At 45.0% G+C, this 15,103-nt stretch overlaps 1 protein-coding gene across 2 annotated transcripts in view; it reads left to right on the forward strand.

The window, feature by feature from the left end:
* Nucleotides 1-6,281: 6,281 nt before the first annotated feature.
* The window catches only part of LOC146181355 (dynamin-binding protein-like), a 45,129-nt gene continuing 36,307 nt past the window's right edge, over nucleotides 6,282-15,103 (forward strand). For both annotated transcript variants that reach the window (XM_084576396.1, XM_084576395.1), the window contains exons 1-2: nucleotides 6,282-6,819; nucleotides 12,982-13,159. In XM_084576396.1, the coding sequence (XP_084432522.1) occupies nucleotides 6,730-6,819; nucleotides 12,982-13,159 (268 nt within the window). In that variant the 5' untranslated portion in view covers nucleotides 6,282-6,729. The remainder of the gene's footprint in view (nucleotides 6,820-12,981; nucleotides 13,160-15,103) is intronic.

Raw genomic sequence — 15,103 nt, forward strand, 5'->3', positions numbered from 1 at the left:
CAATGTTCCCCCTATGCCCAAAACACAAGTCATCGTAGACCTTCGCCACTGCCTGCGCGGCTTGTGCCATAGCGGTCGTGGCGGCTCGGGTAGCAGCGGGTTGCAGTGTGTTCTTCAGATGCCGTTGAAATGTCTTGTTGTGCATCCCGCGCCGCGACAACCCCATCGCCGAAAAGATATCGTTCATTGCTGTCTGGCCGTTACCGGTCGACAGCATTGCTCGACTAGCCAGAATATTTAGCTCAAAAGGATTGCACCTTTTCTCGCCGTCAACCCTCCGCGAGTTCCACTCGGCCGCAATCTCACCGCAGTTGTCGCACAGCACGATCAGTTTTACGGCGAGGCCATAGCTCCGGTCGCTGGTAATTAAACGCACGCATCCACGACACGTTTTGCACCGCACGGCATCCAGAAGGATATTCACAATGCTGAGGTCAATTACCGCATAGGAGGCTGTTCCGTCCGCATCTGACTCTGCGGACGCACCACTTGCATCGGCGAACAGCGCGGTCTTTCGTGCCGTCGCCGGCGTCGATACCAGTCTATCAAGCGTAGCCTGCTCACGGGCACTCACTTGAGTTATGTCACTGTTAGTGACAGGCGCGGTATCAATACGTACACGACTGCAGTCGGCACGAAGAACGGCGCCGTTGTCCAGCGGAATCGGAGAAGCGTCGCCGCCCGCAACGTGATCGTCACACAATCCCGCAGCACTGGCACTTGCTTCTTGCACAGTATGCAACGAAGTCGCATTCTTAACGCGTTTCTTTGGTTGCTTTCGCCCGAACTTGTGCAAAGAGCGGTACTTCTTCGCGCCTGGCATGACTCTCGCGTTGCACTAGCGTGGTCGGCAGAAAGACAAAATGGCGTCACTGGGAGTCCGCATTTCAGGGCTAGCTTGCTGGAACCAACCAAACGACGCCATTTTGATCACGTGCCTTAACCGGCCAATAGTAGCGCGCGCTGCATGCTATCTTTTTGCTTGTTTTTTATGGGGAAGGCGGAGCGCACAGGGTTGCTTTCCGAAAGAAAAAATAAGCCGAAAGCGCGCGCTTTCGAACGAGACCAAAATCGCCGCGGTGGAGCGCGTAGTTCTCATGCGCCGGGCGATCGAAATTGGGTGTCGTTTGTCCACAATTTAAAGGGCAGTGGGTGTGGTACTGCATTTTTTAATCGCTATAACTTCATAAATAAGCGGGGTATAAGGATGAAAATTTGCGTGCAGATGCGGAATGGTGCGAGGAATACGAAAATGAAAAAATTGAAAATCCGATTTTCAGGCCGATTTTCGGTGCCAAAGAGCCGTGTCCCCCCTTAACAGGGATGTGTACGAGGCCGGCCTCCACCCGTTTGCACGAGAAGGCATCCACTACAGCCGGGCCACCGGTAGGAGGGTAGGAGGCAGGATAGGCCGCCAGGCAACAGCTTTTTTAGGAGGGCCCAGGGCCCTGAAGCCACCAGTTTAAACAAAGGCGACCAAGAGGACGAACATAGACTAGGGAAACATAGAAGCCATAGGAGAAGCAACAGGCATAAGCGCAAGAGCCAAATTAATTCAGACATAGGGTATATTAACATGCAAGGAGGCAGGAATAGGCTAAAATGGGAGGAAATAGAAGAGCAGCTTAGGCAGGAGAAGTTAATGGTTTATGGATTTGTGGAGACGCATCTTCGGGACATGGAGCAACCACCCTGTAACCCTGATTATGCATGGGAATACTGCAACAGAACAGAGGGCAGCAGAAAGGGAGGGGGAATTGGGGCATTCATCCATAAAAGTACAAATTGGCAAAGAGTCAAACAGGAATGTAAGGAACATTTATGGCTAAAAGGAAAAGTGGCAGGGGAGCAAACACTCCTTGGCTTTGTATACCTGTGGACAGGAGCAACTGCCAAAGAGGAAAACAAAAAAATGGTAGAATGTATAGCAGGTGACATTAATGAGCTAGGAAAAGGATGCGAAATAATTATAGTAGGGGACATGAATGCTCATATAGAAGATATAGATGGATACACAGACTCGAAAGGTACCATGCTGCTGGATATGTGTGAAAGACACGACTTAGTTGTCTGTAACAGTACTGAGAAGTGTGACGGGGTCATAACGTGGGAAGTAGGGAGTCGGCATTCGACAATAGATTATGCGATAATGTCACACAGGATGTACGATAGGCTAAGGGTCATGAACATAGATGAACATGGTGCCAGGAGTCTAGGCAGTGATCATAAACGTATCAAGATGAGTTTTGGAATAAAAACTAATTCAGGAATGAAACATGATGACCAGCCAGATGGGATCTTTTACTCGGAGCAGCAAATAGAAACAGCAAGCACCCAAATTGAAGCAGTAATCTCTAAGGATAAGAAAGCAGAGTGGACATACACAAAGTTAATGGGACTGTTTGGGCTAGAGTTGGCTAAGGTGCGAGTCAGGAAAAAAAGGACAAGACGAAAACCAAAGAGCTGGTGGGATGGGGAGGTGAAGAAGGCCATAGAGAAACGCCAGGAAGCCTCCAGGGAACACAGATATTCTAAGCATAGGGGAGACCCAGAAGCAGACGTTGAGAGAAAATGGGATAAATACATAAAATGTAGAAGGGAGGCATCCTACTTAATCAATGAGAAAATTAGAAGACAAGGTTCCCAGTGGCTGTCAGAAGTAAACAAAAGGGATAAAAATGCAGCTAAGAAATTCTGGCAACACTTGAATTCCCTGAGTAATAAGACTAGCCTAGAGCAGAGGTCTATTGTTACAGATCAAGGTATTCGGCTAAAAGGGGAAAAGGCAATAGAGCATATACGACTAACGATGTCAGAAAAGTTTAAAGAACAAAGAAATGTAGTAGGTGCCTTAGTAGAGGACGATAGACCGGTTAGTGCAATTGTTCCAATTGGACAAAGAGATTGGGAAAGGGCTGAGAAGAGAGTACCAAGTAGCACATCAGCAGGCCCAGATGGTATTCCTGTTAGGTTATTAAAGATGTTGGGCCCAAAGTCTAAGGAAACGTTAAGAGAGGTGGTGAGCAAAATGTTAATGGATGGCAAAGTTCCTGATGAATGGAGACTAAGTAGAATGAGCATGATATATAAGGGAAAGGGGGACAAAGCTGACATAGGCAACTACCGTCCCATAACAGTAACATCAGTGGTCTACAGGGTGGTGATGCAGATTATAAAGGACAGACTGCAGGCATGGGTAGAGAGCAAGGGGGTGCTGGGAGAGCTGCAGAATGGCTTCCGGAAACAAAGGAGGTTAGAGGACAATCTGTTCTCATTGACACAGTGTATCGAGGTAGCAGAAAAGGAACACAGACCCCTATGGCTAGCTTTTCTAGATATCAAAGGAGCCTATGACAGTGTACTTCAAGAAGCCTTATGGAGTATTCTGGATGTGTTAGGTGTGGAAAGTGGAGTAACTAATCTTTTAAAAGATATTTATAAGGATAACCAAGTGCTAATAAAATGGGAAAAAAAGGTGTCGAAGCCTGTAGAGGTAAAGAAGGGGCTTAGACAAGGATGTCCCCTGTCACCTTTGTTGTTCATGCTGTACCTGCAAGGATTAGAGGCTAAACTAGAGGGGAGTGGACTCGGCTTCAACCTTTCTTTATTCAAGCAAGGAGAATTTATCCCACAGTCATTACCAGGACTAATGTATGCAGATGATATAGTACTGATGGCTGACAACAGGGTAGATTTGCAGGAGTTGATGGATATCTGCGGTACAGAGGGAGATAAGTTAGGTCTGCAGTTTAGCAAGGAAAAATCGGCAGTCATGATTTTTAATGATAATGAGACCGGCGAACATATGATACAGGAGGACATGCTGGAAGTAGTGGATAAGTACAAGTATCTTGGGGTGTGGATAAATACTGGAGCTGAATACCTAACGGAGCATGAAAAATATGTGGCAGCTAAGGGAAGTAGAAACGCAGCCGTCATGAAAAACAGGGCGCTTTGGAATTACAATAGGTATGAAGTGGTGCGAGGGATTTGGAAAGGGGTGATGGTTCCTAGTCTGACTTTTGCCAACGCAGTCCTGTGTATGAGATCAGAGGTCCGAGCACGGTTGGAAATTAAACAGCGCGGGGTGGGTAGGCTTGCTTTGGGAGCTCATGGGAATACGCCAAACCAAGGTGTGCAGGGTGACCTGGGATGGTCTTCTTTTGAGAGCAGGGAAGCTGGCAGCAAGATAGCGTTTGAGCAACGATTGAGAAAAATGGGAGAAAAGCGGTGGGCTAGGAAAGTCTTCAGCTACCTCTACATGAGGAATGTTGACACAAGATGGAGAAGGCGGACAAGAAAATTGGCAAGCAAATATTTGGCCAGCAGTAGGGGGACCAGCCAGGAATTATCAATTAAGAAAAAGGTTAAGGAAACAGAGAGGGGTCTGTGGAAAACAGGGATGGAGACTAAATCAGCATTAGAAATGTACCGAACGTTCAAGCAGGAAATAGCCAAAGAAAACATTTACGATAATTCTAGGGGCAGCCCATTGTTGTTCGAGGCTAGGACAGGAGTATTGCGGACTAAGACGTACCGAGTCAAGTACCAAGAGATAGACACGCTGTGCAGGGTGTGTGGGGAGGATGAGGAAACGCCTGAACACTTAATAATTTCCTGTAAAGGGCTCCGCCCTATAGTTCAAGGCAACGGGCCAGATTTAGCCAAAGCATTGGGGTTTAAGGATAATGAAGGGAAAATAGACTTTAAAAGGGTAGAAATAACCAAACGAAGGTTAGCTGATTGGTGGCTGAAAGGAAGGCAAGAATAGGTCCACACTATATATTACTATTCACGGCTAGGCGGCCTGTGGCGCCGCCGCCCGATTCAAAGGGTTCAGCCTTATCCATCCATTCATCCATCCATCCATCCATCCATCGCAGCGCCGCCCAGCGATGCTTTGGGAGCCAATAGCCCAAGGTCATATATTTCCGGGCACCTGCGCCAGCTGCCCCAGAGCCAATTCAACCCCTCTCACATACGGGGAACTAATACATTACGTCAAATTAGAAAGAAAGCGATACGCAGAGCCATACAAAGACCTCAGCAGGCTAGGACATTCCCAAACCTAGTAAAGTACCGCTGTTTTTCTTCACCTCTAAAAAAATCTGCCCCAAAAATTTCGAAAATAACACATGCACTGCATGGAAGTCTCGGACATCCGTGATATGGAACTGTTAAGAGCAATTAGAGAAATATAAAGCTCGAGCACTAGCGGACGTGGGAGGCAGAGGATCGAGTCGCCCGGGAGGCTGGACTGAGGAAACCGCCCACGCTATTCCGTTAAACAATTAAAGTTTACTCTCTCTCTCTCTCTCTCTCTCTTGTGCTAGAGATGTGGCTCATCGATGCATTTATTGCGAATTCGGTGCACATTCAATAGCTGAGATTCTCAAACTCTCGGAAATCCTTGACTTGATAAAACTCGGTCATTCTTCAAGCCACTCGTGGAGTGTACATCAGAGCAGTTCTGCCCCAGCCGTACGTGGCCCGGTCTACGCGTGCTGGTTCCAGCCATTTCAACTGCCCGCTCAATGTACATGGGGATGGAGTTTTAAGGATCTTTATGATATGTCAAGCACGCAGTACGCCCTTTGCTGGTCCCATCTGGCCACTGAAAGCGCGATCAACGAATCCCAAGTTGTGGTTTTGGTGGATGTCATTGCTCGCCAGAGAAACAAGAGAAAATAATGGCTTCGAACTAACAAATCAAGAAACTAGCTTTCACTGAGTTGAAATTTTTATCCCAGCCACGAATGTTCTGTTACAAATCTGTTCATGAAAAATCTTCTGTCTCCAAGGCCCAAGGATGGCTCCTTGCTCTTTTATTTCTTAATTTGTTTTTCTGGAGTTCACCGGTTCGTTACTAATATATTATGGTTTGGTTTCTTGTGCTGTTTCGTCAATTCGATTTTTTGTTATGGCTTCTGCTTATTCTTTAGATGTGTACTGAGCACAAGCGATGCAAACTTCCCACTTGTTATTTTATGTACCCTTTACTTAACTGTTGCTCGTGGTGATCTATTTACCCTGTATAATCTCAATTGCTTTTACTTTGTCTTGTACTGCGCGTTGTATTGTTCCTATGTACTTCGCAATTTTGCCCCCCTTACTCAATATCCTTCTGGGCCCTGTAAGATATTTTGAATAAATAAATAAACGTTACTATACTGGTGCAGCAGTAACGTTGGTGCATTGACCTTGGTTGGTGTGCAGATCATGAAGATCCCTTTCTAGGTGGCGCAACAATCGTTATGTGATTTTATTTATTTATTTTTATTTTTATTTTTATGAACTATGCATTTTTGCAATGGCGTGTTTGGTATTCCGCTATGATGCCCCGACTTGTGCGAACAGCACCCATTTGTTATCGTAACGAGGCCGCTACCGAAGAATCCTCACGCCAGCACCGTCCTAGAAGAGCAACTGGCACGACGGTACGACCGCGTTTCGAGGCGGCCGCGCACGGCTCGCCTCGAACCAATCGCGACCGTGCTGTTTGCAGCTCGGCTGGTTTCTGAACTCACCGCCATCCGTCTACTCGACGCTGTTTGTTTCGTTGCTCGCTCGTTGCCGTCCTACTCTTCGGACACTGGTGGCCCGCTGCGACAGCTGTCAGCGGCGATAAAGGAAAAAGAAAAGTGTCGCCGGTGAGAATTTTCATTTGCGACTGGAATGTGCCTGGTCCAAACGTCGTCGTCGGCTGTGCATTAAAAGGAAAGCGACGTTATGGAGCCCGGCTGTGTTGTGAAAGCGCTGTACGACTTCGACTCGGGTCTGGAAGGGGAGCTTTCCATCAAGAACGGCGATTTGATTCAGGTAAACTTCTTTCGTCTCTCCTCCCCGTGGTCAGCTGATCGCGGTCGGGGTTTCAGAACCAGCGCTTCTTATGGCCGTGCAGCTCGACGAAGTCAACGCGCTTAAAAAGGTAACCGCGCGCGCTCTGAAGTGGTCTCGGCTTGCAGAAAGCATACTCGTGTGCTATTTCATGCTTCGGTTCATTTCACGTCTGCATTTTTATCAATTTTGGTGACTAGCAATAGTCGACTTCGTCGACGATTTTCCTGTTCTACTGAATGGTTCGAAGAGCGGCACTAACGAGCTTATGCACTCTGCAGTAGTGTTGCATCGCTGGTCACCTTCTGCGGCGCGTACAGCTTCTGATGGTAGGCCTGCTACCATTCTTTCTCTATTCTGCTACCCGGAAGCAGGAATAAAATAACAACTTGAATATGAAACAAACTTGGCGAGTATGCGGCCGAACGCTGGCCTCAAGTGCGCACTTGTTTTGCGCGTTTAGAATCTGCGCCAGCCCCTCCCTCTGTTTTTATTGTGGCAGGTCTGGTGTGTTACTTCGGAAATTACTACTTTTCTTTTTTTTCTTTTTTTTTTTTTTTGCAGCCTGGCATTGAATTTAGGTAAACAGCGTTTACCGTGCTGCAAAGATTGTTTGAAGGCAGCTTGGATTTCACGTCGTCCGACAAAAATCTCTTTGATACGGCTAAAAAATTCAGATGCGAAAGTCTGAGTAGCGCGTTTCCTCTGAGGCAGATTATTATTTATTTATTTTTTGTATTTTCCGCCGAGAGCGTTTTAATGCTTCTTCTTGAGGAAGACAAGTGCTCCATTGTGTGCGCTCGACGCGTTTTGTCATTAACAAAAGGCCGCAAGCAAGCAGGCTTATTACAACATTTGCCAACGCTCTGCGACCATGGCAACTAGCTGCAAGGAAAGCCAGCTCTGCCAAATGGACTAGAAATTATCTATTGTTTTAAAGACAAAATGGCATTGACCTTTCCTGGATGATTTATGGCTGGTAATATCTGCCGAACATTGTGGCAGTGTATAAAGTTATTTACTACCGACACACAGCAGGAAAGGCATAGTCTCCCATTAAGTGTGCCATTTCTGCCAAAGAAATTATACTGCGTAGGAGGTCTACATGCAAGCGTGCCATTGAATTAACAAGCGTAGAACACTATTTTTATCAACAATATTATTTAGGAAGCAAGAGCTTTGCAGTGAGCATGATGCTCAATTATTTCATGAAGTGCCACTGCACCAAATCTTAACACGCGCTCGAATCCTAGGGTTTTGCCAGTTTACTACTTCTGTATAGCATTAAGATGAGTATTGTTTTTTGTTACGGGAATAGTAAACAAGTATCATACAGTGGTCTGTAGGTGTAACGGGTACAATGTTTTAGCTCTGGTTTCGTACTGCAGAGACTTCTTCCTGTGGTAGCTGTGTTTTCACACTATTTCATGTGTCTGCAAAACTCTGTGCAGAATGTCGGGGACAGTTGATCAGACTATTTTCAGAAAATGACTGCTATTTCAATAGCATATTGGTTACTTGGTGAAAAAAAGCGCTCGACAGTCCTTTCTTGCTATCACTCCTCTCTGTACTGTTGGATACCTAAAATAATAGCACTAAGAAGTGACAAAAACAAGAGAGAATGATGCAGGTTCTCTCGTGTGCTTGTCACTTCTTAGCGTTATTATTTTCAGTCTCGAACGGTGTGCACCATCTAGCCCAAATTGACATTCTTCTAAATTCTCTCTATACATCATCTCACTATCTTCTCCCTGTCGCGTTTCTTTCCTGCTGGCAATTGCTGTGGCCGCCAACATTCTTTTCCTTCATTTTTAATATTATTTTAATAAAACACTACAACCACCTACATTAATGAGTTTGGCTGGGTGATCCTAAATCATGTTGGGAAAACAGCATGCAGACGGGCTGTAGGGATAGACTATTGTGCCCACCTCTTCGTGTGTCAAATCTTTATGCTGCTCTCTCGACCCCCCCCCCCCCAAAAAAAAAAAAGAACACTTATGGCAAACACAAGGAATTTGAGGTAGAAAACATGGTGCACATACATCTCATCTGTACCGTGTAGCCCAGTTATGTTAACCATTCATCTAGGGAGCAGGGCTTTAACGGTAAGAGAGACTGGCTAGGCACAGATTTGGTGTTATGAGCGTTAGTTGTCAAAGGCTCGATGTGCAGATATTAGCAATACTTGCTAGTTGATCCCTGGGTTTGTAAAAGGCTTTGGCAAAAAATACAGCTACTGCAAGAGAGACAAATTATCCCTGAAAAAAATGTGCTCCCATAATCTGCAGGAGAGCTTTGGAGGCCAGGTTTGGAAGTTGGGATAAGTTAGCCTTTCTTGGGCTGTAAAGCTGATAACAATGAAACAAAGAAAAGCAAAATGTCAGAAGAAACATGCAGCTCCATTTGTGAAGCATGCTATGGGCGTCATATATCAGATCCCACAGACGCGCGAGGAAATGTACTTTGACCAAACTGGCCGATCTATTATTGATCATCTAGCAAGCCATATTTGCGATTTAAATAATGGTACAGCTTCCCATTTACGACATCATTGTAAAGGAATTGATGAAAAAGAAAACAAAATAAGTGAGGAAACAAGGATCTTAAAGAGGAGTAATGACAAGATGGCCATGAACTGGTCAAGGCATTCCATATTAAAAGAAGCGGTAGTGATTGTAGGATCACCCCATCTATCATCATTTATAAGAATGAAAGTGCATTTTAGAATAGAATGTGTGTGGGTACAATTTCTACTCGGCTCTGCATTTCCTTCGCATGCACATGTGGATCCTCCTCTCCACCCTTGCATTGCTTGTTGTATATTCACTCACATCCACTGTGAATATATAATAGCAAGCTGCTCATGTCCAGTCTTATTCACTCTGTGCTCTCTGTTGTGGGGCTAAGCACTTTTACGGGAACATGCAAAACATCATCACAAGGATCACAAAATATCATCACGTAATCACCAATAAGTCACACTTAGGATCACTTGACTCATTGTTATGTGAATCATGAAGGGCCGTCGTATGGCACTTCACAGGTATTACTAAATTTTGTTCAGTTGCCTTTTTTTTTTTATTTCTGTCTCTACAGGATCTTTGATTGATGATGGGTGCTTGTTGTCTACATCATTCGTGCTTTACATATATTATTTCAATTTGCTTCTTTTTTTCTTCTGCGCCTTAGTGTATTCAGGGCCGGGGCAGTGACTGCGTAGCTCACACCCTGTTTCAATGTTTTCATCGTTTCGAGAAAAGTATTGCGCACTAGTTTTGCTGTGAAAGCATTTCTTGGCTCATAGGTGGTGTAGACAGAGCCTGTGCACTCGGCAAAAGTGTCCGGCCAAACTTGGCTAATTAAGGACTTATATAAATAGTATAAACAATTAATTCAGTAAAATGTTTAATTAATTGAATAAGTTAAGCTGTGGACAGAGTGTGTCTGCACGAGTAACCAGGTGATATAACCAAATTTTGTATCTAACCTAATCGAATCGTCATCATCATCATCCTCAGCCTGGCTATGCCCACTGCAGGGCGAAGGCCTCTCCCATATCCCTCCAATTAACCCGGTCCTGTGCTAGCTGCATCCACTTGACCCCTGCAAACTTCTTAACCTCATCCGCCCACCTAACTTTCTTCCGCCCCCTGCTACGGTTTCCTTCCCTTGGAATCCAGTTTGTTGCCCTAAGCGACCATCGGTTATCCTTTCTTCGCGCTACATGTCCTGCCCATGCCCATTTCTTCTTGATTTCCATTAGAATGTCAGTGATAAGTTATTTCTTTGACCCACTCTGCATGTTTCCTATCTCTTAACGTTACCCCTACCATTTTCTTTCCATAGCCCACTGCGTTGTTCTCAACTTAAGTAGAACCCTCTTTGTTAGCTTCCACATTTCAGCCCCATAGGCTAGTACAGGTACGAATTCGAATACAGCCATCTTAATAGTGGCCTCCATATAGGGATGGGCCACCCCCAAAATTTGGCCCTCTGAACCCCCAAAGTTTCACTTCATTAGGATTTGACCAAAATTGATGCCTAACCTAATTCGAGTATGGCCAATTCAGTGGTGACCCCTAAACTTTTGTCGACCACCGTCAGAATTTAGTCCCCCTGGAACCCCGAATTTGACCAGAATTGGTCTCTAACCTAATTTGAGTGTGGTCAATCATATGTTTACTTCCACATTTGTGTAGACCAGCCCCGAAATTTGGCTCCTTGATCCCCAAAATTTGACTCTGTGAATTTGACCAATAGAAATGCAACTAAGCAGTGTTACAAAGAAATGAAACTCAAAACTTGCACCGCAACTAAGGCACTGAACCCTCAATGCGTTCGCATTTCTACATGTATAAGCGGACTTAAATGCACCCTAATAATTTTTTATTCGTCTTCTAGGCATCTTTTGCATTTCATTTCGAGGTGCCTCCTGATTCGAATCTGTTCTGCCATGTTGGCAAGAAGTAACTGCGCTGGGGTGTTAAAATGTTTTGCCCTACCGTTCAGTGACATGCTCGATGGTTTTTAATGCGAAAGCGTTACTTTGCTATGTTTACAGATTTCTGTCCGCAGACCTTGTCCGCAGACCTTGTCCGCAGACCGTGTCTGCAAAATCGTGTATGCAGCAGTTGTGGGTAATTGAGAAGTGGTAGAGGTTAATGAGTGGTGTCAATCGATAGAGGCTGACGTAATGTTGCTGCAGAAAAAATAATTAGACCAAAAAGGTAATTAGGTTATTAATTAGAATAACTGGTTCACAGGAAAGGAAAGGCACAGTATCTGCAACAGTTGTTCTGTGGACAGTTGAACCGCGCCGTAAGGGAAGGGAGGAAGGGCGGAGTGAAAGTCGAAAAAAGGGCATGGGAAGGGATTGGCACGCAATTTGAAAGTACCAACGACTAAAATGGGCAAACAAAAAGTGAATTAAGCTACCAGAAGCAACCTGGAGCAACCAACAGCAGCATCCGTGCTTTCGCATTACTCTAATGTAGATTCTGCAGTGCTCTTTAATTTTTGGAATTCACTGGTATGCATGTACCGTCTTTGCCAAAAGTAACCAGGCTGCATATTTTGCTTCTCGCGTGAATTCTAAAACCAACATGGATTCCCAGAGCATCACAACTTGTTAAGACATGAGGACAGGAGCTCGCTTTTGCTTTTAACAGATTTACAACTTCAGAAGTGGTACGAATTCTCTGCTACCCGACTGAGGAGCGGAACACGCAGCCTCGTTACTTTTGGCAAAGACGGTACTCCGAATGTGTGTATGTGCTCAGAAAATGACCGTAATTTCATGAGCTTCAAGTGTGATGTCACTTGCCAGCCACAATAACTAGGCTGCTCAAAATGGCGTGTGATGTATTTGTTTGAGAAGATGCTCTTTTTTTGTGGACAGGGTGCAGTGATTACATGGAACAGGGCTTTGGTTGCTCGCCAAGAACAGGTACTGTGCTGTGGCTGCCTGCCAGAGTATTGCAGCCAGTGGGAAAGCATATGTTCACTACTGCTTGTACTTGTGCTATCACCTTCCCTTGGGAAACTGGTGTAATTGGTGTCCTGCCAAAAAAACCTCATCCTTGCTGGCATTCATGGCACTCGGAGCTCATCAAGCAGTATGGATGGTAATGAGCACTGTTAGTTTCATTCAAAACGTTGATAGAATATGAGTGGACATCTATCGGGGAGGAAAGGTACGCTAGCTAATTATTTGCCCTCCGCAACCTCAAGTGTGCTTGTACTTGGCATTGTAACAAAGAGGTGGCTATGAGTAGAGAAAAGGCATGTGACATGAAGCACATCGATTAACCTTGCTCTTACCTAATAAACGCTTTGCGGCGAGGGAAGTCACGATAACTCTTGTGGTTTTGGCGTAGTGAGAAGGGGGAGGCTTTTATTACAAAGAGCACAGGTGCCTGTCTGTACTGCTAAAAATGGTTTAAGCATTATGGTGCATGTATACACGCTCGTAGTAAACGTCCTGCTGGTAAGAGCCATTTTGAAACACATTAGTGCAGCTGGTACCAGTAAATGCATTCACTGTTTAGATATGAGCTGGTACACTTTATTTAATGTATGCTAAAATAAAAGAAGTTAGAGAAAGAATCCAAAACTACTATTTTTTGCAAACCTTGTGTTCAGATTCTGGCTGCCGTTGACAAGCACTGGACTCTAGGCAACCTTCATGGCCAGCGAGGCAAGTTTCCCTCGGCATTTGTGGTCGAGGTGAAGGCACCCCAGCTGCTGCCTGGCCAGGAACTGTTCGCGGCTACAGCAGATTTCTCGTCCAACGTGCCAGGTGATCTGAGCTTTCGGAATGGTGAGTCTGCTGTTGAGAAAATAAGGCTAAAGGTTTGAATTGGATATTGTCTGTTTAAAAGCTTATTGCAGCTAAAAATAGGCAATTATGGAGAGGAACTTACGGATGAAAATTTGATGCAAATGGAAATATTAACTAAAACAAAATGCTGCATCATGACCAGTCGCGACGTCAGTTGCGGCTATTAGACGTGGCCGGATGTGATGTCATGATCACGATCACCAGGTGATGACATCTTAGTCACTCATCTCTGTCATTATCATCATCATCACTGTCGCTAACTACCGCTATCATTATCGGTCGCTATCTACCACTAACTAGCCGTGGCGGTCTCCATGGCAACCGCGCTGGCGTGACACTAGACAAGAACTTGGATACATTTCTCACGTGCCCGGCGTGGCTAAGCCAGGATGATTGACAGCTATAGTGGGACAGGATGCCGGACACAGTAAGTATGAGGCATGAAAGGTTTTCGCTTTAATACAAAAATTTTGGGAACACTGAAGCTGGGTTTCATGCAACAGAATTAATGGCTCCCATTGGTTTCCTTTGCAAACTATCATTCGCATTCATGTGTTTTGCTGCTCTCTTAATCTCGAATCCCTTAATTTGTGCATCTATTATTTCACATGTACTCATTTCCACATGGTTGTAAGCTACCATATATTTGAAAGAATACACAGCATAAATATAGAACCCTGCTTTAACCAAGCCATACGGACCAAGCTTTCATGGCCTTGGGTAGTGCGTATAACTCGGAATCAAAGGGTTCCAGAGCGCTTGATTTCCTTTTTTACCCCCCCCCTCCCCCCCTCCCCTTATAAAAGGAGAAGCCTGAGTGGGTGAACACTTGTAGGTGGGAAATGCATCTTCTGGGTCAGAAGGGTGCCCGGAAGGGAGGGGAGGGCGGTGCTTTACATGCCAACACTTAAAAAAAAAAAGGCAAACAAATTTTTCTTTATCTGCAGAGATTCCTACACTCTGGTGGATGCTGATTGTAATGTTTACCCTCATAATTATTTTCTGTGCTAGGGGCAGACTGTGCGTTTGGGTGGATCTGTGTGAACAGGACCAGCAGAACAGGAAACGCATGAAAACATCTTTGATTTGAGACTCCTGTTTTGTTACAACAGCAAAAATAAATGCATGCGGGTAGCTTCTTGTCAAATTGAGGTGGTAAAAGAATGTGGAAATTAGCTTGTAACAATGCGGCACCTCACATCCTTTCATCTCGCCATGCATCCTTGTGCTCAGTTCAGTATGGCTGTCAACTTAGCAGCGGGCAAAACGGTGGCTGTGTTTAGCTTTTGACTTGTACGGTAATTTGATGACGTGTTCAGGATGTGCCGTCTCTGATCACTCTTTTTGTAGCACTGGAATGGTATTGTTTGTTTTGCACTTGTAGAGGCGTGCGAGCAATCTGTAGAGGCATTAACGCTACATTATCTTATCTCTAGGTGTGTGTTGTTTATCTCTCATGGTGGGATGAAGCAAGTGGCTCATACCTGCGCACGGGGTAGCAGTATTGTAGGGTGCTACTCTAAATCCTGCTTTATTGCTTTGGTTGTCATGTAAGATTAGAGGGGCGGAGAGACTCTATAATTTGTGTAAGACGTAAACCAAAGTAACTTTGTTAGTGAACGAGTAAAACTGCGCGAAAAATAGGACTGAAGGAACACACAGGCACAAACAAGGCACGTTTCTGTGTGTTCCTTCAGTCCCATTTTTTGTGCAGTTTTACTTGTTTGCCTAATATGAACCAACTAGCCCATCAGAGTGTCTAACTTTGTAACATAAGTATTTTTGATGTGTATTGTTGTTTTTTCGATTACAACAGAGCAGTTCAGTGACCTAGCTCTGTGCTGACTGTACAGGTAGTTATGTGAGTGATTGAAAGCTGTCACAATGTGTTGCTGTTTTTCAATGGCAGGCCACTACGATTGA

This window comes from Amblyomma maculatum, chromosome 8 (genome assembly GCF_055883805.1).
Source record: "Amblyomma maculatum isolate TAMU_Amacu chromosome 8, ASM5588380v1, whole genome shotgun sequence".
NCBI lineage: Eukaryota > Metazoa > Arthropoda > Arachnida > Ixodida > Ixodidae > Amblyomma > Amblyomma maculatum.